Raw genomic sequence first — 23,845 nt, 5'->3', positions numbered from 1 at the left:
CCATTGTCCTCCATCAGATGTAATTAAAACGAGGTGACATTTTATTCCTAATTAAGTGTTCAATTTAGCGTGGCCTGCGAAAGAAGGAACATTTATCGCTATAGTTCGACGTTTATACGTTGCCGTGGAAACACTTTTATTGTGACGGGACGGTTCCTTGTGCAGAACTAAGCGGAAGTTGTGTTCGGAGCAGACAGTTTTTGCCTTTTGCACCAAAATGGAGGAAGGCGAAGAAGAGGTATGTTATCAATATGATTATTTTAATTTTACATAAGTCATGGTTTCCTTTTACACTTGGACCCGATTATGTAAAAAAAAAAAAACATCACCAAGTTAAATGCGAGTGCGATCGCTGCAATTGAAGCACTTTTCTTATATCTTTGTCTCGCCAACAGACTACGTTTGTCGTGGAAGATGTCAGCAAGTTAATAAAAGACGTAAGTTGGAAAAAATATGCACACATGTTATCCGATTCTGTGGGTTCTTGTTCTGTTAGCTAGCTAGCTAACGGTGTTCCGTTTAGCGACGTATTGGTTGCTATGGATACGGTAACCACGCACGTGTGGTGGATCCTAAAGTTATTTAAAGTTAGTCATTTCCCAGTGTTTCGAAATTATTGGAATAGTTTTAAAACGGGTCTTCGTTGATCCGACCCAACGAGTGTTTACATAGTCCTGTAATATATATAGAATTGAATTGAATTTAGCCGTTTTGTGCTTTTAAATATATCTGTTTTCTCACTCTTTAATTACATAATTCGTTATTGTCTTGTAAATAGGAACAAAGTAGTAAAATAAACCGTTTCATGCATACTTTTGAACATCGTTGTAGAAAGTTTACTGAACGATTTATCCTAATTGAATTTCTTATCATTAACGCAATACTGATACTCGCCCGTACCAACTAATTACAATGATATTATAATAAAATTAACAATGAGAATAATTTTTAAAGAATGTACATGTTAAACATTGCGGGATTTCTACCGCAGTCCATAGAAACAACCATCGGCACGAGCTCTTACCAACACGTCCGGGTGAACCAGTGGAGCACCACCATTGTGGAGCAGTGCCTCAGTCAACTGTGCAAGCTGGGAAAGCCTTTCAAATATATCGGTCAGTGTGAATATTCCAGAGTAATAGTCATCTAATCTTGCACGGATTCATAACACTTCTCTGACTTTTGTTTCAAGTCACTTGTATCATCATGCAGAACAACGGGGCCGGGCTGCAGACTGCCAGCTCGTGCTTCTGGGACAACGCTACTGACGGTAAAATAATTATACCGGTGCAGTTTAAATCAATGAGAGTTTTCGAAAGGTGAATAGTTTTACTTTATTGTTGTCTCAAACAATGCTCACCTTTTGTCCCAAATAGGAAGCTGTGCAGTAAAGTGGGAGAACAAGTCCATGTGTTGCATCGTCACCGTTTTTGGTTTGGCAACCTGAATGTGAAAACGTCTTTGGCCATCATCTTGGCCGCTTTTCCACGTGCGTATGATGGATAATCCAATAAAAATTAACCATTTATTATTTTCAAAGAGATTGTATTTATTTTGTATGTCCTTGATTTGAAACACGTCAGGACCCGCCGTCTCGTTACAGCATTTGAAACTGAGTACATGTTGGCCGTTTACTCATCAGTTTGACAGGAAGAAAAGGCACCAGGTCGATTGGAATACACGTGATGATGTGTGTTTGGGCTCCCTGTCAACTTGGACGAAGCAAAGGGCGGCAAACGTTTGGCATATGAGTGCACTGTGTGGTGAAGAAAAGAACATTTACATCCTGTTTTAACACATCTACGTAAAAGGCAATGATGGACAGTAGTATGTAAGAAAATGGCAACAGTAGTCGATAGAAGTACAAATTCGCATAATTCATCAAACGATACAGGACCAAACGTCAACAAATAAATACAAAAAAAAAGTGCATTTACAGAAAAAACTTTCCCCGCCTCCCAGACAGTAAGAAATATGGTACAGTACTGCCCCTGTGATTTGGAACAAATGCAGAAACACAGCTTTGGCACTTACTATACTGTACATGAATGCAGCGCTGACAAGCCATCGTGTTTACTTCCTAATCATCACAATGTGAGAAAAAAAAAACTTTTGGTCACACTTGATGTCACACAGTAGCTTGCACTGACAACCACAGCAGTAGTACAGATATCAGTAGTTGAACAGAAAGGGTACAAAATGTTGACTGTCTTTCCAAACCAACAACAAAAGATAAAAACCCCTTATTAATATTTGCACTTTTCATATTACTTCAAAAGTTAACTAATAAATCTTTAGTCTTCATTACTGAAACATTCCGACTTCATTCTCGGAGCATGATGGTACCCCCAACCCCCTCATAATTTTACATCTGTTTTTGTTTTAGAGTGGCCCTATTACTCCTTTATCGTGAAGAAATGCTGGTCGTGAACGGCAAATAAATCTTGCGATTTCCAAAAAACAAACAAACAAAAAAAAATGACAATCCTCCATTTTCAGTAGAACTACAGTACAGTCCATTTCTGGAGAAGTGGCCCTGTTCTTAAAAATATTCATATGTACAGTACACTTGCAGAGTATCATTGTGAAAATATTTCTTATTTACACATAAACATGATGCTTTTTTGTTGTTGTTGTTTGTTTGCCTCCACCGTATCAGTCGCTATCGCTCTCGTCCTGGAACTTGGTGGTCGCTTTGATGGCGCGTCCGTTTTGCAAAGGCATTTCCTCATAATCACTCCTTTTGAAAGGAACAAACCAACATCAACTCAATTCGGCATTGGAGGTTAACTCGCCCAACACAGGATATGTTGCGCAAACATACCCGTAGATGACGTCGTCGTCGGAGTCGTTTAGCATGGAGAAAGCGGGATTATCTTTCAACTGAGAGTCTTGACAGACAGATGAACCCAAAATGGATCAATCGCCGTTTCAGTCTTATTATCAATCGGATGAGAAAAGTGTTTTCATTGCCACGACTTACCATAAAGGGCATTTTTGGAGGGAGAGTACACAAACGCCAATGTGTACAAGTAAAAGTTGAGCAGTCCGTAAAAGGACAAAAACTCGGCTGGTACGGCCCGAGTTAAGGACAATTGACAAACTTAAAAAAGATGGATGAACAGAATGTTTGCACGTCACGGTCACGTTGAAAGGATATAGTTTTGGTAGTGCGTGGACAAATCGGCCACAAAATTGTCCTGGAGCGCCTTGGCACCGAACCTCAAGTAAAGAATGACCAAGCTGAGGACAGAAAAGGCGCAGTTGGGTGCGACTGTGAACCAATTAGGAGACATCGATGAGCACTCGTACCTTATAGCGAGGACCACAGACGTCAGCGCTGTCAAGAATTTGAGCCGCAGATCTACAAACGAGTCAAACCCAAAATGAATACACGAAACAGTGGTTCACTTTTTGTTTTGTTTTTTTTTGCTAAGAGGCATGAAACCTGAGTAGGGCATGTTCTTGAGTTCCGAGCAGGCTCTGACAATCAGGAAGGTCAAGTAGAGGACGTAGAGGACAACGATAATCAGGAAGAACAACTTCATGCCCTGGGAGGATACAACTTTTGATTCAACGGGAAAACTCTTTCAAAATGGCGTCAAAAATGGACAAATGACTTCACCCACCTCAAAGTTCTGGATGTCCACATAGTACTGGTAGGTGGGGTCTTGGACTTCATTGACCCTATGAGTCCCACAAAGAGAAAATATTTCATTTCTACGGCCTCATCAAATTAAGAATCAGACGGAATTTCTGCAGTGATTCAGATGCCAAAGGCGGACAAATAAAACTCACGTCTGCCAAATGCCCAGCGTGACGGCCGACAGCCACAGAAGGCCCACGATGACCACCTTCAGCAGGTAGAAGGTCAGGCATCGCCGCTCGCCCTGCGTGGCATGAAACGCCGCTCGCAATACATACTCAACGCCACGGTGACGACGACGACACGGGATCTACCTGAACACGGATGCCGTGGAAGACGCAGAGCCAGAAGAGCAGCAGGGCGCACAGGAACAGAGCCTGGAAGAAGGCGTCCAACGTCCGGGGAAACCAGCTGTTCACCAGGAAGGACAGCGGGAAAAACGGATCTGGAAGGCAACACGCAAGCCAACTGATGCTCTCATTCTTTTTTTTCCCCCACACTTTGTAGCCAAATCTCGCAAGTGTGTCAAAGTACCACTTTAGTTGCATAAGCTATGAGAGAGAAATACCATTGTAGAGCAGCAACAGAGGCATGAGGATGGCCATCCACTTCTGCTCGATGCCCCAGTCCCGCATGGAAAACTTCCTCAGCGAGTGAGCAAAGAGACACTGAGAGTAAAGAGATCACAAAAGGATGACTTAAAATGTCCGCTCGCTAACAACGGTCCCGAATTGTGCTTGAAAGAACGTCAAATGAGCCTCACCGTGACCATGAAGGTCAACAGCACAAAGACAAAGCGGAACCAGATCTCCACTTGGGAAAAGGTGGGATTGTAGGTTTTCCACTAAACACATATTACTTGTGAATCAAACTGTCGACAAGAATTGCCATGATCAATGTGTTTGGATATCTCACCACAAAGTTGACCTTAAGGTCATATGTGATGTTTTCAAGGCCTCTGAAGCTGACCGTGACTTGGTATTGGCTGTAGTTGAGGTAGCCCAGATGCAGTACGATGATCTCGTCGCATTTCTGCAACAAGTTCAGGCGACGCGTTAATGATGCATTTGTTGGGGGGGGGTCCGAGTGGAAGGCGACACTCACGGTACCGCAGTGTAGCGTTCGCGACTTGCTGCGGACGCTGTTGACATGCGTCACGCTGGCATCCGGCAACACACCCTTGAGCTCCACGTCGATCTCAAAAGGCTGCTGGAAGTCGCCCACTGCAGCAGACAACGAGGGCAATCCGTTAAGAATGAGGCCCGAATAGTGAGCAATTGTCATCGTGCGCTGAAACCACCCAAGCGTGCGATAGGGCATGTTCCTTGGGACTGACTCCAAGTCAGGCCTCAAATCATTGAGGAGCTTTCATTTCTGCTATTTCAAAAATATTCTTACCATTGCTGTGTTGAGCCTGAATCACACAGGTGAGCCACAGCTGCTGATGATATGTGGTGAGAGGAGGGGAAATTAGACCGAAGGGCCCAGTCTGAAAGTATAAGAATTACAAATGTATGAATTTGCACTCTGCAAATAATTAACAACATACCACAAAGAAGAAATAGGAAAGGGGGGGACAACGATATGTTAATAAATTTGAAATTGGGGTGGTGGGGGCAAGTTGCAATTTTACAAGAACAAAAACATACTACGGCAAATAAACAATTCCCGAGATATTAACGTAATATTTTTTTCAAGAATAGGTCCTCAGTTTATGAGAGAAAAAGACTTCAATAAGGTAGAAATACTTTGCGTAACAATTAATTACAAGTCACCAGACCAACTTTATCACCTGACCTGAACGGAGACATTTTTGGCAAGGAACTGGTCCCCATTATACACCTGCTCAGAAAGAATCTTTGGGCCTATTAAAAAAAAAAAAAAAAAAAAAACGCATTTTACAAGAAACACTTAATAGTAATTTATAAACGCAGAGTAAGATATACAACTGTTATGTACATACCTGCAATTCCGATTAAAACTGTGAGGCCGAAACAAGCGAGGAAGAGCACGAAGACCAATAGGAAATGTCTTTTGGACAGTGTGTAGAGGCGCATGGGCGCCAGTCTACATTGGGAGACAAATAAGACACACAAGACGCCATTCGAGTTCCATTATTGACCAATATCCTGCAAAAAAATTCCAACACAGGTATGTCATCATAGCTAGTTTCCCTCATTAGCATGCGCTACCAGAAGCATATGGCGCATCAAAACCCGGTAGTTGATTGCCTTTCTCGTTTATAAACATCACGATGACGGTGTAACGTAACACTTACGGCTCCATTTGTGCCGTTTTGTCAAGAAAAGTCGCTTTGACGGTGAGACTACATCCGCGTTGAAGAAGCCAGCTGGGTGAAAACACGAGTGTAGTGTGACTCCATTCAAAGAGGGGCGGAGCAGGAAAAGAAAGCCTGCAACGTCAGCGTTTTGCTTGAGAGTTTTGATTCGCGTGTACATATTCGATACATTTTTAATTTGATATGTCTATCCAATTTTGAATATGATTATTGCACTAAAATATATATATTTAATAATTGAAATATGATCGTATTAAAAAAGTTTAATTCAACGCTATTGTTTTATTTATCTCTATTCCCCCACCAGTCTAAATACCGTATTGTTATTTTTAATATTGCATTTGTGAAAAGCAGAAAAATGAAACTATTTTTGTCCATCTATCTATCTATCTTTCTATCTATTTATCTATCTATCTATCTATCCATCCAAATACATGACGTCACTAGCATCAGTAATGTCTTGCTATTTCACGTAAGCGGGGCACCTGTAAAAGCGCTCATCCCTGTAGGGTGTCAGTTCCTCCTTGAGCTCATTGTAGGCCTCCTGGACTTTCCTGCAAAAGTCTTTGAGCTCGCTGTAAAGGGGGTTCTCCAAGTAGTCGCTGTCCATGACGCCCCTGCTTGGATGGGTGGAAGGATGGAGGAAAAAATGGCGATTGCAAGGGAGAGGAAAGGGATCAAATCGGCGGCCGCTCGTTTGCCGGTTGAATTGAGAATGCAGGCCAAGCAGTTTCCTTTGTATCTGCTCAATGGTGAAAGCGAGAAAAAAGAGGAGAACGGATTTAATAAAGAGGCGGCGGATGTGGTGGAGAGGGAACGGTCACGTGACTAGACATCAGCACCACGGACAGAGACGCGGCTGATGACGTCTCATGCCTAATTCGTGACGTGTTACGAATGCATTATATTTATCGATGCATTTTACTATTCAGAAAAAAGTTTTTGTTGTGAATACAATACACCTCTCGAGTAATGTAAGAAAATAGCACTCAATAATTTCTGACCATGTAATAAATAACATGAATATCACAATAAAAATAAAAACGTGTGAACAGGTTGGCCACCTGGGGGCAGTACCGTAACGTACAGATACATTGTACTGTACACTGAGTACACCTCAGTAAGGCAGTAATAGTCAATTACTTTCATAGGATAAAGAACTTATGCACGTGATTATCTGTTTACGTATGTTTGTGTTTGTATGGTTGTGTTCAAATATGCTGAAAGAGTTATAACACCGCAACAGAAGCTATTGGCATTTGTCATTATGTCACCATTTAGCCAATGGACCTGCGGGTAAAGATGTATGGTTGACTTGTGTGGAAACTTCTACCAACAACTCAAGATGTATGACATATTGGTAAGGTAAAAGGTTATCTTCAATCACTACCATTACAAACTGTTCTTTTGGCAACAAAGATGTTTTATTCAAAAGATGCTTGACATATACAATTATAAAATAATTTACATGGCATGCCTAACTAATCCATTCACTAAAAACGTTCAGTCACCAAATAGGTGCGTTTTTTTTCCTTTGTCTTTTAAAGTCTAACACCTATAAATACCAAGCACATACCTTTTCAAAAGAAAAGCCAACATCCTGCAGTATCTACACTCGGGTCGAAAACTTTTAGAAGTGTACGGTGGTGTTGCTGAACTCAGGCTTGCACTGAGTGAATGTGTGACACATTGATGTGAACATGTCAGAAGCCATGAGAGCGGACTCAACAACACATGCGACAGGTCGATGCGTTAATAAACACGCACACACAGGCACGTACAACTTGACAGAGAACACACGACTTTACCTTACTGCTCGCCCATTCAAAACTCACTAGCTAGACTAGAACAAAAGCATAAAACCAACAAAAAAACACAGCAAGCTGTTCCAAAAACTCCACAATGTACATTATTTGTAGATACGATATCTCCTTTCGGAAATGACCTTATAAATTAAAAAAAAAAAAGTACAAACCAGCTACTTGAGATGCTGAACGTAAAAGCAAAGTATTAAAGTGGACCATCAACCAAAGATTCTTTTCTCAAAAGAAAATATTGCACAACTAAACATAAATAGATGGATCCTAAAACATGCACTTTTTGGGGGGTAGGCGGGGGGGGGGGGATTACATGAAAAAAGACAAATTTTCATCTTCCAAGAAAAAAACAATTTCAGGCAGTTGTAATTTTACTTTTAAAAATGGCCTAACTTTCTATTTGCAATATTTTAAGATAAAAATAATTGAATGAAAATTAAGTTGGAATATAACAAGAAAAAAACCATTGTAATTTTGAGATTCCCATAAAAAAAATAAGTCCTAATTTAAAGAATGATATTTGTTGAGAAAAAAAAGTCAGAAATTGTATTAGTCTGAATAGTAAGAGAGACAAAGTAATTCATGTGGGGAATATTGACATCAAAATTACAACTTCATTCTCAAAGATGACTTCTTTGTTTTAAATTTGAGTTGGCCCAATATGTCGTTAAAAAAAATCTAACATAAGCTTTGTTGTGCTGTAAAACGCAAGCGTCGCAACAAACCATATTTAGATATTCGACTCACTGGCTTCATCCTTCATTGGTGTTGACTAAAAAGAAAAAAAAATCTGCAAAGTTTTCTGTTTTTGCATGGAACAGCATTACAGCATCGAAACACAGTGGCAGAGTCCCCCAAGTCTCTTTACACACACGCACGCACACACGAAAAAAAATCAGGTTTCATTTGAGTATGACTGACTGATATGTCTATTGTGAAGAGATTGTGAGACACGTAGAAAAATATTCCCTGCACCTCGTTTAAGTGTGATGGTTAAGATTTGAGGGTGGGCGATGGGGGTGAGGGGAGGTCAGGCCCCTCACTGAACACGCACTTCACAGAAGTGACAACAGGTGTCATGGTTGACGTCACAACGACGTCAACGCGAGAGTAATATCACAACTTAAGTCTCCCGAATGAAAGCGGTGCGTTAACAATATGGGTGATGACACACACACACCAAAAAAAATAAACGCAAACAATGGCAACAATTTACAATGTACAGTACGCATAACTTAATCCACGTTTCTCCATCCTTCAATTGTGTATGTAAAAAAAAAAAAAGTAAAAAGACCTCAACGCCGGTAGTCACACCGGTTATCACGTGTGAACTGACAAGTCGCGAGAGGAATGACAGAGAGCAAAAAACAAAAGGTGACCGTCCGCCAGTTTGCGTCACAAACACCCCCGCAAAGGAAAAGCGCTGTCATTATGTTGTGAGTGTTGTACAGCAATGGATTTGAGGTGCCAGTAGTACCTGTGTGTGTGCTCTGGAGAAAATCAACATATCACCAGAGTGTGGTTTTCAAGTATTACTGCTGCTCCTTTAAAAAAAAAATCTTAATCAAACTGACAGTTTCCTCTCTTGGTCGTCTAAAAGTGTCTAGTCGACTTACTAAAACAGCGTTTATTTGCATGATGGTTGCCAAAAGCGCAGCGCTGCATTCGCTGGCCTGGCAACCGCGACTCAAGTGGCAGCATCGTGTATTGCAGCGGTATCAGCTCTCTCCACTGACGTCGTCTCTGTGGACCCAGGGGATGTCACTGTTTCAAAATAAAAAATAAAAAAATACGGCGACTTCCTGAAAATCCCGTGTGGCAGGGCGCCGTCTCATTTGAGGCGTTGCGTAACGTTTGCCAAAGCCACCGCGAAGGCCTGCACGGCGGAGAAGGGATACTGAAAGTCCAGGATGTAGGCGTTGCCGTCGATGCGGCCGAATTGCATCACCTGCAAAAGAACAAAAACGTCGTGAAAGGATCTCACAATTCCATATCTCCATTTTCTGTGCAGCCTGTTCTCAATAAAGATCCTGTGAGAAGTGTGAAGATCAGAAGTTCTATATTCAAAAGTCATTTGACACACAATGATTTTTCTCACCTGCCTGCCCTCAAGTTCAATCTGAAAGTTCTTGGCAGACTCCTGCGTGACGCGACCCCCAAAGTCCAGCTGATATACCTGCGTGGCCTCATTCCACAGCGGCTGCTTGTTCGCCATGACGTACACAAAGCCCTGGCTTCCCAGTCCTCGGTCCTCCTTCTCATTGGCCTTGCGACACTTCATCTCTTCCAACTCGCTGGCCGCCCTGAGGTTCCTCTTCGTCTTCCAGCCTTTCTTCCCGCTCTGGCACTGGTTGAGGAGCTCGTCCCCGCTGATGAAAAGCTCCGGCTCGCTATCCGAGCTGTCCTGGAACTCGCTGTTGGCGGTGGCCTTGCTCAGCTTCTTGGCCTTCAGCTGCTCCTTCGGTCCTTTCACTTTCTTCTTGTCTCTCCCTCCCAGCCGTGGACTGGAAATGAGGGCGTTAAAGTCCCCCAACGCCCTACCCTCCTTTTTGGACTTGCTCCCTTCAGCCAGAGATGGCACATTGGCCTCCTCCGCCCTCCCGTCTGCCCTCTTGCGGTTCTTCTTGCTGAACTTCTCTGAGCGAGGGGGCACGGGGCTCTCAGCTAAGGACAGCACTTCCTGGAATCCTTCTCCGCTTTCTGTCATGGCTTCTTGTAGCCCTGCATGGTTCTGCAGTTCTGCGTGCGGTGGCGGTGGGGGTGGCGGTGGAGGAGGCGGGGGCGGTGGTGAAAGAGCATTTTTGTCTACCGCCATATGGGAAGCTTTGGGAGGTAGGGGCAAAGCAGGACTGGGATTAGGGGGGCACGAGTTATACGTACCCCACGGTGTGTGGAGGGCGATAGGGGGAACGGGAAGCCCGGTAGCGGGGTACATAGGTGGTACAGGGCAGCAGGCCAGGTTTGTTAGACTCGCAGGGTAACCGGCAGGTAAGACAATGGTTGCGTCCTGCTGCGAGAGAGAAACGGGGGCTACCACCTCTTTTGGGGAGGAACAGGGTCGAGGTGATGTTAGGATGGGCTGAAGCTGGCCTCCAGGGTAGGCAGTGACTGAGGGGTACTGGAGAGAAATTTGGTAACCGGCGGCAGCTTGAAAAGATGCGCTCGTGGGGGTCGTGGGCGACTTGGGAGACAGCACATAAGGCAGCCTGGACACATCCAAGTGCTGAGCCGGACTGAGGATAAGCGGGGGTGGCTTGTGTGGTCCCGGATAGCTGGCCGGGTTGAGCGTGGCGGTCCGTTCCTGGGGGACCCACACCTCCTCCGTGGCGGCGGGGTCCCACTGATAGGGAGGCGGGCGTTTCACGAGCAAGCCCGACGTCTCATTTCCTCCTAAAGCCAAATGCCTGAGGGACTGATGGAGCGTTTCATCCTCGGTAAATGCCGAATTAACATAATCAACGCGCTCTCTGCCGCCGACTCCTCCTGCTGTGGGTGCGGATCCTTCCAGGGAGTTGAGCAGGCTGTAAGAGGACTGTGAAGCGTGAGGGGCAGCGCTGTTGGAGTGTACGATAACTGTGCTGTGCGGCGCTCCGTTCCCCGGCGGAAAATCTTGCCTGATTATGGTACCGCCTGCTATTCCGTTGGCGCTGCCTGGAGCCGTGACTCCGACGCTGGACCCGCTGCTACACTGACTGCAGGTGTATAAGGCTGTTTGCACCCTCTGCTGGTAGGAACCCGCCAGTGCACTGTTATTTTTCGCTTTTGGGGGCAGCGGTCTGGGCGGCTCCATCGTCTGGGACACTTTGAGGGTGGCCTCTCGGCTATTCCTCCTGAGAGTGGCGTGGATGAGACCGCTATCCAGTTTCTGTCCTGGATTCCTACCGGTATTCTGATTGGCCGGGTCTGGATATGGGGGAGGGTCTCCGCTCGGTATGGAATAGCGAGGTGCGGTCAGTCTGTTGAGGGTAGCGGAGCTGTACGGCAGCTGGATCTTCTTGCCTTCTGCCGAGGAGGATGAGGAGGTGACCCTGAGGGTGGCAGAGCTTCCAGGCCCCTGCAGGTTGTAGACATTTTGATTACAGACGAGACGGGTTCGAGGACGACAGACCTCCTCCACGTTCCCGCTGCTGTCAAAGGTGGTGATTCGCTCGTAGCCTAGTGGTGTGGGGTACTGGAATTGTTGCTGACTTAAGGGATAAAGTTGGATATCCCCCTTCTTTGCACCGAGATCACCAGGAGGTGGCGTTCCAGAGGAGCCCCCGATTGTTCCCGATGAGGCGTTGGCGGCCACACCGGGGGTCGGCACGGAAGCGGACGCTGCAGCCGCCGCCGCCGCTACCGCAGCAGCCACCGTTCCGGGATAAGGAGGAGGGGGATTCATTTTACTTAGCTCCAGCGGCGCGCTGAACACCACCGTGTCAGCCTCGGCCAGCAAACGCGTCGTCTTTATTTTCAGAAGGGTCTCGTGTTCGCCCGCCGCTCCCTTTTCGACCAGCAGATCGGGCGGCGGGTGGGGGATCTGGATCTGCAGCGCCCCCGTTGGAAGCACGGCCGCACCCGAGGTCTGCGCTGGCGACATGGAGGCGACGGGGATTTGAATTTGAAGCTGCTGCTGTTGCATCTGTAGCATTTGTTGCTGCTGTTGCATCTGAAGCATTTGTTGCTGGTGTTGCTGTTGCAGTATGTGCTGCTGGAGCTGTTGCTGATGATGTTGCTGCTGTTGCTGTTGCTGCATGTGTTGGAGCTGCTGCTGAATTTGCTGCTGCTGCTGTAATTGTTGCTGCTGCAGCATCTGTTGTTGTTGTTGCTGCTGCTGAAGCTGTTGTTGATGTTGCTGTAGTTGCTGATGGTGTTGGAGTTGGTGCAACTGCTGCTGCTGTTGTTGTGAAGGCTGATGAGAGTGAGAGGCTCCCACAGTGAGGCGACTCAAGTCCAGCCCTCCGAAGATGACCTGGCCGGGACTGGAGTATCTGGTGGGGACTGTGTACTGGGCTGCAAGAACGGTGTCTTGGTTTTGATCGGAACCGGCGGCGGCGGCAGCTCCCGCGGACGTGGCTGTGGGGTTGGTTAGAACATCCAGCTGAACGTTTTGATTGGCTAGCAGGGATTGGACAAGGCCGATACTTTGGGCGGGGGACATGGCCTGGGCAGGACTGTGGATGGGGGCGATGGGGATGTTGACGGTGCAGGGCGGGTTGTCATCCGCGCCGCCGGCAGGGCCCGAGACGGGGAGGTCGTCTTCGTCCTCGCTGAAGACGTTGGGACTGAAGACGGGCAGGTTGATGTACTCCATGGAGATCTTGCGCACCTCCGGCAGGTAGATTGTCATCTGCCTGGGCTGCAGGTGGAGGAGGCTGGTTTTGTAGATGACTGAGGGCGAGACGAGGGAAAAATCGGAACAACGTCAATGGAAACAATTGAGTTATTCAAGTTACAGTGTAAGCTTATTTTTTTATTATTATTATTCAAACGTGGCCCTCGAGCTCAAAAGTGTGTCCACTCCCGGCTTCCACGCAACCATTTTGTCACTCACACAAACACGTTGATCGATTACCTGCGCCAAGGTTGGTTGGCAAAAATGCAGCAAGCCCGACAATCTTGAATTTTGTTCCCCAAATATTTGACGTAACCTGAGCAAGGTAGCTTTGCTGGAAGATTTGCATTAAAACGCATTGGTCAGAAACGGTCATCCTTTAAAAATGGGTTGTGCAACTCAAAGTTGGCAAGTACCTGAGTGATGTCATCCAAAGGAAATTCTCTCCGTGTTAAACTGGGCGACCCAATGGAGGGTTTGCGTATGGGTAGACGCGGTGACCGGGAAACTTCCTGAGCGGCGCGAGACAGTTTGGGCGATTTCCTGGGATCGATGTTGATTCTGTTGGTAAAGGGACAAACTAAGTCTCTACAAAGAAGGTAGCAAATGGGAAGGGGAAAAAAGATGGCGTAAGCATGCAGTGAGGCACAACACATGTGTAGAACAATCCCTTTGAACCAATTACGCGAAGAGAACCAGTGTTGGGGAATATAAACATTCAATAAGGGGAAATAATGGTGTGGGATTGTTCACCTGGGAAGCTTGGGGGACTTACTGCCCCGGGATATTTTTGGAGACTTCTTGCCGACCCAGTCATCGCTGAGTTCGATATCACTCGAGTCCGAGCAGTTACAGCTGTCAATCATTGCTGATATCAGGCTATTGCCATATATCTCGTCTGAGAAGAGAGAAGGCAGTGAAATAGTTCACAAAAACATACAGAAAAACGATTTTTTAAATTGTCATCCATCGCCTTACCTGTTTTTCCATCCATCTTCGGATCCATAATGACAAACTCTGGCCGCAATTTACTGATGCGTCGGCCTTTCAGGATGGGCACCAGACCGCCCAAGTACTCCAAGTACAGAGTGTAGCAGGGACCGCCTACCTCTGGGTTGTCTTCTGTACGCTTCATTGTACAATGCAGACGCTCATTGCCAGCTGTTGGGTAGCTCACAAAGTCGCGCATGTTGTTGGGGTCTGGAATGGGCTGCTGGGGGACAAGAGGAGTAGAAATCAGGTTTTGTCGTCATTCTGATTATTTGTCAGTGTCTGGAGATTCTGTCTTACCCTGACGGTGGGGTTAAAAGCGGACGTGACGTAGGAGCAGAGGCGCGACGGCATGGTGAGCTTGGCCACGTCCTTTTCCTCCTTCGCAGCCGTGGCGATGACCTGCTGGCAGAGGAGCTGCAGGCTGGCGACGCGGTGCTCCACGCGCACCACGTAGAGCGCCGGGCCGCACGCCAGGAAGAGACGGGAGTCCCGGTGGCCCCAGCAGAGGGTGGTGATGGGGCGCTGCCAGGGAAACAGACCAGTTGGACCGAGTATGCGCAGCAAACGGAAAACATGAACTTTTTTTTTTTTTGCTATGTATAACCAATAAATGCTCTGCCTAAGGAAAATCAAGTATACCCAAGTAGCGCGTTGGTTCCTTTTTGATCCTAAAATCATTCATCCGTCTATTTTATCTCGCGCTTGTTCACATTAGTCATTTAAAAAAAATTATTCTTTGTATTCATTTTCTTTTCGTAAGACATAAAAAAAAAAAAAAACACACACATCCCACACATGTGGGTTATATTGTCCCGCTTTTGGAGTCCATCCCAGCGAGCTTTGAATGAGAGGCGATGTACACCTTGGGGACTGGTCACCAGCCAATTGCAATGCACGCATTAAAACCTCAGAACTGTGAGGTAGAGGTCCTCCATGCTGCCCATGCCCAAAAATGAAAGAAAATCACCTGAGCTGGTGTTTCCAGTGTGTAAATGTGCTCTCCCCGGATGTTATAGAACTTGGCAACTGCGTTTCTGGCAGGAGGAGGACAAGAGGGGTCGTGGGAGAGAAGCGTCTTCTCCATGCCGGCCACTGACAGGAGGTCCCCCTGCGAGCACCATTGGGCGACCACGTCTGCGGAAAAACGATGGAAAGAGTGATGAGATGAACATGGGGCGACGGGGAAGGGGGTGGGGGGGTTGATTTACCCTTCAGGCCGGTGCGGATAAGGGTGGGCGAGAGGTCATCGTAGTTGTTCATCAGGCTAATGTCTCCCGAGGTGAAGCTGACTGTCAGCAAAGGTTTGTGGCTGTGCGCTGTAATGAGAGAGAAAAGAAATGATGTGCAGTTTCAAAACAATCAAGATAATATTCTGCTGCCCGTACAATATTTTCCAGACTAAACAAATGACTTGGGTGCGATCCAAGAATGGCCTTTAAGATAAGATAAGATATCCTTTATTTGTCCCGCAATGGGGAAATTTACAGTCAGAGTTCAGAAAGGAAAACACTGGGTAGGGAGAGGGAAAAAAAAACACGCTCGAACTATCCTCTTCTGGAAAAAAAGACCCAAGCACATAAATAAGCATATGACAAAATGAAGCCATTTGTTTAAAAAAAAAAAAACTAAACTGGTAGTACAATAGAAATGCAGTGTCTGAGGCAGTACTGCGCACAAACACTGATAGAGTGATCAGTGCAATATGAGTATTCGGAGGCGCTGACGGGAGACGGGGGGGAGGGAAATGAGAAGCTCACAGATGGCGGCGCATCTGCTTTCCTCCGGCCCGTAAATAAAACAGCTGGACGACGTCACCTCGGCGGACACGGCATGCGATTGTGGAGCCGGCGAACCTTGCAGCGGGGGGTAGTCGTCCGAATCCGTGTCGCTCTCACTGCTGTCCTCCACCAGGAAGCTGGGGTAGTTCCACGACATGCTGACGATGCCGTCCGACTCGTGCAGCAGAATGTGGGCCAGCATGCGCCCGTGGCAGTCCATCACGATCACCTGTCCGTCGGCGGTGCCAAACAAAACCTGCAAGGGGACGGGAAAACGTTAGAATAGGGACCTAGGGGTGAATTGCAGAAAGAAAGAAGTGTGGGGACCTGCTGGTCATCAGGTGTCCAAATACCGCAGGTGATCTGACTCTCCAGGTTGATCTCGGACGACCAGTGTCTCTGCCCGCTGACGGACCCCACCAGCACAAAGCCGTCGCGGTAGGAGATGAGCGCCTGGGTGCCGTCGTGTGACCACGTGAAGTCACTCACCTGCAGTTTACAAAGTCCTCGGTTTACGATACTCACGACGTACGAGGTTTCAGCTCACGAGCGTACTTCACATGATTTCGACTTGGCGAACTCGAACCTGAGCTCCGCGGTCGTTGACCAGCTCCACGGACCAGCGGCCCTCGTACTGGATCCAAACAAAGATGCCGCCATCGGTATCGCAGGTGGCCAGTTTCTGGAAGGGCTCGTTCCATCGCACCAGGACCACCTTTTAAGAGACAAGCGTATGTCATCATGAATGAGGCGGGCTTTGAGGACACAAAAGAGTTGGTGAACGCGCAATGCTTCCATGCTGATTCAGGAGGTTCCGTTGACTCTTTCAAACGGCGTGCGAACGTCCCGCCGCGGTGAGCCGGCAGGGGTTTACGTTAGCGTTGAGCTAAGTTTAGCAGTGAACCAAATGCAGCATCTCATTAAGTGGGTTAACCTCTTTTTGAAAACTCCTCGGAGGAGCTGTAATTATCAGATGTATTACACACGATTGAGGCTGAACATTTTGTGACGAAAATAGAAGTCGTTTGATGTCAAGTACGCCGATCGAGGGTAACGGGATGTGAAGCAAACACGAGGTAATAATTTTTCATCGGGGAAAAAAGAAACAGCTCACAGGATTTTAATAAAGGGATATAACGTTGATCGTTGCCGTGGCAACAACGGGCCGCCTCCTTCGGGAGGTGGACCGGCCAGGACAGGCCAATGTCACTGTTCAGAGTATACAAATTCGAGCATGCTAAAATGAGCTGACAATGCAGGTTCCTAATATGAGTGGAAAAAAAAAGTACATTATTATTGATTGGTCAATTTATTATGCCTAACAAAACAATGGCAAATTGAGTTCCATCCATGCAGATATTTTCAAATTGAATGAAAACAAATGAAAGAATCCAATTGATGATTTTCTCCCTCGTCCAAAATAAGTGAAAGTACACGGCCACTAGCCGAAATGATCAGCAGATCGCAGATCGCAGAGATGATCAACAGAGGAACAAGATGCTGATCGCAGGCACAGAGCAGCAAGGAGCATTTTGTGTCACCTGAAAAGAACCCATCGCTACCCCCAAGCTCTTCCCTCTACTTTTTGCATATGTGCGTGCGTATGCGTCTCACTATCTACTTGTTCTTCCGTAGCGTGACTCAGCCTATTCCCAGGGGAATAATCCTAAACAGGGAGCAGCGCCGCTCTCACTCAGCGAAGCACGTGGGCCGTACATGCTCCAGGGCACAACATGAGGCACGTTTTAGCCGGGCTTACACTTTCCGAGTGAGAATCCGACAACGGCTAACCTTTTTGATCAGCTAGACGGGGGGGCCTTGTTGCCCGCCCTGCTCCGACCTCAACACAGAACAACCACGTCACTACCGACAAACACACCCTGATCTATTCGTGGACCAGATAAAAACCTGCAGCATTCCCAGTAAATTTAAAAAATAAATAAAATACCATCACCTTTGAGCAATTATTTGAACAGACTGCCAGCGTACTAATGTGGTCCTTGGCGATGACGTGGCGCCCCTCCTCTATACTGCCCATAGGTGTTAATATGACTAAATGGTTGTCTTAATACACTCTGTGATTGACTGCCAACAGGTCCAAGCGCCCCCCAAAAAAAACACAAACAAAAAAAAAACAAACTGCACACCGACAACCCCCAGAACACTATAAAAAGCCAAATAAAATTTTCGAGAAAACTGGGGGAAAAAAAAAATCAAAATATTTCCCAATACATAATGCAGTGTTTTGGAATCATATTAATTTTGCATCATTCTGCTGCCACACAAGCGCCGTAAACGAGCATCAACTGTGCTTCGGTGGAGGTTTGTGCTCTACCTTTTTGCGTTGCACTGGCGTCAACCCCACCACATGGGTATTGTTTAATGAGGATAAAGATTGGGACTGTGCGACGCTGATTAACTCTTAGGAGGGTTCCAGAGGATTACGCACGATCGCTGCAAAGGGATGACACGTCATGAAGATGTGCGCATGCACAAAAGTAGAATCACGTCTGAATCGTAATCAACCACCAAGTCAACTGAAATATTTTCAAACAAACGTGCATGTACAACATAAATGCATTGTTAGTGAGATGATTTGCTATAAAATTGTCTTTAAAAAAATGCAGCAACAATATCAGGCTTCTCTTAAATGCCAAACAAGAGGTAAATCAAAACGAGGAGGGGGTGGGGGGGAGAGAGAGGCACCATGAGCGCACATGTCGTGTCCCGCACCACGGTCTGCGTCCGGGTGAGAATAATCTGCGCATGTGAGTGTAAATTTAGCAGGGCGTGGAGATTAGTGCGAGCTGGTCAGGCATCCCGCGGGGGGAGACAGCTGAGCACCTCGCCGTGACGCAGCGAGCCAGGAGAGATCAGACGTCACATGGAGACAGACGTGATCAGGAGAAGACACCGCAGGACACTGAAGGGATGGAGGCGATCGTGGGCAGAAAATCCAGTCAACAAATGAGTGACAATTATCCTTGGCGTCATGATTAGAAAGGTGAGAATTAACGTGTAAAATTCGATGCCAAGGTTGTAAGCGTGTCACGGAGCCTGGGAATGTTTTATAAACTCCAAAACAGTGGATCCCCCCACGTGTTTTGCTTTTTTTTTTTGGCTGTTGTGATTTTCATTTTTAAGCGTACCAGTGACGGCAAAAACGGTAAACGGGGTTAATGTGAATGCCAGATTTTTACAGTCCAAAAGATTTTTATTATGAAGTGTAAACTCAGTTGTGATTGATTCGTTCCCAAATGTCTAAACTAAAGTAAATCAAACTCAATCCAAAGCAATACTTCCCATAGGAAATCATGTAAATTCATATAATCTGTTGCAGACCCCCAAATACAGCACAAATAAAATTATATTTTATGTAGAGAGAACAACGATTAATATTTCACATTTGATTTGGCCCAATGGTGGAGGTTCAACTGGATATTTAGTCTTTCTGAACCAAATTTTTTGAATAAAACAAGCCAGGTCTCTGATCCCTGAAATGACTGGCCCTCTGTTTACCAATTAATAAATATAATTAGCACCTTGGAAAGCTGCCATTGTCTTTCATGTGTGTGTTGCCACTTGTCAAACCGTTCTGTCTCAGAGCTGGTCGCTAAGCTGACCCTAGCAAGTTTAAAAAAGAAAAAAGAAAAAAAGAGGTCAAATCAAATCAAGGGGCAGCTTTGGCGGTTACGGTGCAATCAGCAGAAGTGAGAGGACATTGGGAAGGTGCAGCATCACAGAGGCAAGAGCACACAGGTCCATAGCAACACTGAATGCTGGCATGGAGACCTTTGTTTTTGCCAAAAGAAATTAATAGTCTTGGTCGGTGGAGAAAAACTGCACTTTCTTAAAAAAAAAAAAAAAAAATCAATATCAAGTTTGTTTCGCCGCCGTTTTACAACAACCAAGTGCTCGCTTGGATAAGAGGGGATTTATTTGGGTTTTTACAATCAAACCCCATTGTGAGCCGATTGGAAATCTTAATTCATGATTGGAAAGTGAAGACCAGCTGGCTCAGGAGCAAACGGCAGGGAAGCTCTGAGACCGCTGATTACGATGAGATATTAAATCATATGCTTAACTCAATAGAAGAGAACTGCTGTGCTGTTAGGGAAAAAAAAAAAAAAAAAAAAAGAGGAGAGCGAGGTTGGAGTGATGCACGATGTAAGACAAAGGGCAACGGGTACAGGCTTCATGGTACACTAGACAGGGCAGAGCACAGGGCACAATCCGACTCATCATTACCTTGTTTTGGAGGTTTCGTGCCAATGTGGGAAAACCCAATTTGCCTTTGCACTACATCGCATCCCAATCATGTCGTTGAGCAATGAAAATGTGCCATGATGCTGAATTTATAGTACACTTGCATTTAAATCCAAACGAGTGCCCAAAATATGAAAATCTGCAAAAGAAAATTCCACGGAAAGTATTTGGGAGCAAACCAAGAAGACCTGGACCTGGACCTGACACGGCAGCCGAGCTCATTATGCAACGTGTGCCCTCCGCGGATGGATTAGCGACGGTGATGCCCTTCCTGTTAAACGTGTCGCAGGGGTCAAGTGGTCAGACAGGTAGAGAGCACGTGAAGCGCACGAGAGAACTCCTCGGCGGAAGGCAATGAAAGGACTTTGTGCGCGCAGTCCAATTCCAAGTGAAGCAGTTTGAACAGAACGAGACAGAAGAGCACTGATGTAATTTCCTGAAGACAAATCCATGGTCAGTCAGACGAGCTGAAATCCGGTTGCTTGGCCAACTTGGTGCCGAGGAACCATGTTGAAGTCAGTTGAGGAGCTTCATGTAGAGCTTTGCCACCATTTTATGGCAACTGGAGCAATTACAAACCATTTCTGTGTGGGTGAATTTCAAATAGGTTGACTGTTCACAGCAGAATTGAGTCCTTAACGCCCACAGGGGGTTCACTCTACTGTCAGCGTGCTGAATTGTTTAATATCCTAATTGTTTTGACTAATCGGCGAGTTGCGCGCTGATGAAGCTTTCAACAGCCCACCGACACAGCCCACGGTGGAAACGCAAACCTATTCTGGGGTGACTAATCCCAACTGAAACAAATCGTGTCGTTTTAATCGACTCGATAGATAAAACGCGTCAGTGCGGTGTCTATTTTTGCTTGAAAGGAGAACAGCATGCCGTCAGACAACTCTGCGTGACGGTCCACAATGGCGTTGTCAAACTACTCTCGCGTATATTCAACGCTCATTTCGAATGAAGAGACGTTTTCATGAGAGAGGGAGGCAAGAAGGCTTGTCAAACGACGTGTTGATCTATTTTGAATCATATCCCAGAGGGGATTATTCTGCAGTATTCAAAGTAAAAGGCGTACAAAAATATTCCCATCTTATGTTTTTCAAGCGTGGTACAATCGACAAGAGGTCAGGAGGAGGCGGTGGCGGCACAAGTTAGCAGGCGCTCATTAGACTTGACAGAAAGAAAATGTGCGGCTTCCCGTTTCTCCCTCTTGACCGTCAGTCTGGTTGAAATCTCGGTCCAATTTCAGTGGCGCTCCCTTTTCAACGGCTTTGTCTTCTAATTATCTCTGAGCCTGACAGAAGGGGAATCAAGACACAGGAGCAAGAAGGGACTAGTCCAAGATCACAAACCTCCAACTGGGGAGCAATGCTGAGTAACACCACACGGCCATGTTGCCTCGAAAGATAATGGTGGTGCCTGTCCAGGCAAATGAGTTTATATACCTTAAGTGATTAAATTTGCATCTCAACAAAAAAAAAAAACAATAAAACATCTTCCATCTTACCTCACTGTTGTGCCCTCTGAGGTTGAAGTTGACCCTCTGTGGAGTTGGCCGGTCCCGCCTGCAGTGACTGGATGTAAACGTGACGCCGACGACACCTCGGCCGTTCCCGGTGGCCAGCCAGCCCTCTTCATAATAGCGCTTCCGGCACACTGGCTTCTCCTTCTCGCTCTTGGGCACGCAGCCTTTCCAGGACAGGCACAGGATGTTGGAGTCGCTGCAGAGGACGGGGCCGTGTTCCACCGAGGCGAACATCCCTGCGTCATATGAGGAGAAGCTACCAGAGGGGGCTTGTTTTGCTCCCTTTAGGAGTCCTGTGCTGAGGTTACAGGTTCAATGATGAGTGTGAGACAGCAATGGTGCATAGTATGTGTGAGTTCCTGGACATCAGTGAAAACCTCTGCGAGGGTCCGGATAATGTCAGAAAAGTTGGAAAATCCGTGTTGGGAAGGCACTTGTCATGACTGAACATCCAGGATGAAACGCATGTAAACCACGAACGAGTCCGCTCAGCATGTCCTACGGCTCGTGCTCGATCCCGGCGCTGCTTGAGTGTCGCCGCCGCCGCGCTGCGTCCTCATCATCCGATCCTGGCAGCAAGTGTGAGAGGAGGAGGAGGAGGAGTAGGAGGAGCAGGGACACCTCTCCATCAGCTGTAGCCCCGCAGGAGCACCGCCCCTCCCAGAAATGTCATAACGCCAGCAAACCTTGGGCATCCCACTGTGGCCGGCCAAAGGAAAAACAGACAACATTCACAGCTCCACTTAGCAAAGCTCATCAATAAACACTGACGTTTGCTTTCACATGAGAAGAGTAATATTCTTATCAGAACTCTTAACTGAAAGGATGTTTCCGGTAAAAGAAAGTGAGCCCATTGAATTTACATGCACGACATGGCGCATGGTCAGGATGGTACCATCTCTGCCTCAATTTAAACGAGGAAAAAAACAACGCTAACCAAGAACGCCCTGTCCATTAGGAAATGAATAGATTATTGAATAATAGGAATGTTAAAAGCCAGACTCCATCCGGGTACATCTGCAAATAAATATTAATGTACTGGCCTAAATTACCCCCTCATTATCCCCTTTACTACTTATGGCACGTTCTAGTTCCATGGCTATTCTTCGCGGCGCAGGAATTTCTAACGACTTCATAAATAATTGAACAAGAATGTAATATCTTGGGTTCTGCTTTAATTAGCACACGCTGATGGAACGATATAGCCCCTTCGCGTCCAAACACACGAGATAAACAAAGTGGGAATAATAATAGTGTGGTAAAATAAAATAGTCAACATGTGTACTGATGTTAAAAAAAAATCTATAACAGCCCGATCATCATGATAGGGAAATAGTATCACCGTGTGGAACGAAACGACATTCGCGTTGAAATGATGCTAGGTTGAGGTAACTCCCTGTGAGCTCTGAGCATCAAAACGTCGCCATCAAACAAAAACCACACATCGACGTTTTTTTCCCGTCTGCTTTTCATGTCTTTAAATTGTGCTGGCGCGACAGATGAACGCGTTTTTTACACTCTTATTATAAATGAAAAAAAAGAAAAAGAGAAAGCGAAAGGCAGAGAGAGAGAGAGAGCGAGCGAGAGAGAGACGGCGAACCATCCGTTAACTTTGGCTGATCCAGAACCAGCCAAGGCGGCGACCAAGGGCTGTCCATCGCTACTAGAACTGCTCGCTATCCGGCTACTGCTAGCATGACCAGTCGGCTACTCGTATCGCGTTTTGTTAAACCCTGGGCCTGTAGCTGCTTGTACATAATTTACCCATGAGTAGAATGTAATTCATTGTGATTGATATTTTGTGTATCGAATGCAAAGGCGAGGTAGCCCGGCAATGATGTGGGAAGCTTACCTCGGGTGTTGTCGCTGTTCCCTGTTCGGTGTGTGTGTGAGACGAACCGGAGATCTGCTGGAACTGGCAACAGGGCCTCGACGGAGGGGGTCACGTGATGGTCACATGACGCTATCTTGTCACGTTCAAACCTCGTTTGAATCATCGACGTCAAAGCACGAAAATGAAGCACGTTAAAAATGTCATCCATGTGGTCATACAAATACATTTGGATTGAAAATATGTATGAGTTTCTTTTATAGCTCTCGGGATTTTTCCCAATCCGCTCACGTAATTTGGTAATTACATCTGTTGGTGTTATGTACATTCCAGGTCACACGGGGGCAGTGGTACGATACGTATCATTTCCGGT

The 23,845-nt window shown here is 46.2% G+C and overlaps 3 protein-coding genes across 6 annotated transcripts; 1 reads left to right on the top strand and 2 right to left on the bottom strand.

Annotated features, from left to right (window-relative positions):
- The first annotated feature begins 153 nt into the window (after positions 1-153).
- On the top strand, positions 154-1,539 carry LOC147187723 (dynein light chain Tctex-type 1-like). Its single transcript, XM_086099637.1, has 5 exons — positions 154-238; positions 396-437; positions 992-1,115; positions 1,193-1,270; positions 1,377-1,539. The coding sequence occupies exons 1-5, from the start codon at positions 218-220 to the stop codon at positions 1,445-1,447; spliced, it is 336 nt and encodes a 111-aa protein (XP_085955763.1). The 5' UTR covers positions 154-217; the 3' UTR covers positions 1,448-1,539.
- On the bottom strand, positions 1,525-6,765 carry LOC147187722 (transmembrane protein 181-like). 3 transcript variants are annotated; one of them, XM_086099635.1, is made up of 18 exons: positions 6,431-6,765; positions 5,925-6,059; positions 5,610-5,713; positions 5,444-5,511; positions 5,045-5,135; positions 4,751-4,869; positions 4,562-4,678; positions 4,410-4,490; positions 4,215-4,314; positions 3,961-4,091; positions 3,799-3,890; positions 3,630-3,687; positions 3,449-3,551; positions 3,313-3,364; positions 3,161-3,243; positions 2,984-3,073; positions 2,825-2,891; positions 1,525-2,740 (listed from the first exon to the last, which is right to left on the bottom strand). In XM_086099635.1, the coding sequence occupies exons 1-18, from the start codon at positions 6,553-6,555 to the stop codon at positions 2,656-2,658; spliced, it is 1,701 nt and encodes a 566-aa protein (XP_085955761.1). In that variant the 5' UTR covers positions 6,556-6,765; the 3' UTR covers positions 1,525-2,655. The 3 variants fall into 3 exon arrangements, with proteins under 3 accessions (XP_085955761.1, XP_085955759.1, XP_085955760.1); XM_086099633.1 differs by lacking the exon at positions 5,925-6,059; XM_086099634.1 differs by lacking the exon at positions 6,431-6,765 and having other exon boundaries at positions 5,925-6,019.
- Positions 6,766-7,347: 582 nt separating this feature from the next.
- LOC147187721 (tubby-related protein 4-like) lies at positions 7,348-23,561 on the bottom strand. Of its 2 annotated transcripts, none has more exons than XM_086100832.1 (14): positions 23,494-23,561; positions 21,624-22,340; positions 16,434-16,562; positions 16,175-16,336; positions 15,923-16,103; positions 15,278-15,385; positions 15,037-15,203; positions 14,367-14,591; positions 14,055-14,289; positions 13,830-13,974; positions 13,493-13,664; positions 13,317-13,410; positions 9,861-13,132; positions 7,348-9,710 (listed from the first exon to the last, which is right to left on the bottom strand). In XM_086100832.1, the coding sequence occupies exons 2-14, from the start codon at positions 21,873-21,875 to the stop codon at positions 9,594-9,596; spliced, it is 5,259 nt and encodes a 1,752-aa protein (XP_085956958.1). In that variant the 5' UTR covers positions 21,876-22,340; positions 23,494-23,561; the 3' UTR covers positions 7,348-9,593. The 2 variants fall into 2 exon arrangements, with proteins under 2 accessions (XP_085956958.1, XP_085956959.1); XM_086100833.1 differs by having other exon boundaries at positions 13,493-13,637.
- Positions 23,562-23,845: the final 284 nt, after the last annotated feature.

The sequence above is a fragment of the Hippocampus guttulatus genome, chromosome 20 (genome assembly GCF_054856545.1).
Source record: "Hippocampus guttulatus isolate MCC_2025c chromosome 20, RoL_Hgut_1.0, whole genome shotgun sequence".
NCBI classification, from domain to species: domain Eukaryota; kingdom Metazoa; phylum Chordata; class Actinopteri; order Syngnathiformes; family Syngnathidae; genus Hippocampus; species Hippocampus guttulatus.
Note: the sequence above shows the minus strand (reverse complement) of the source record. Positions and strands in the feature narration are given on the sequence as shown.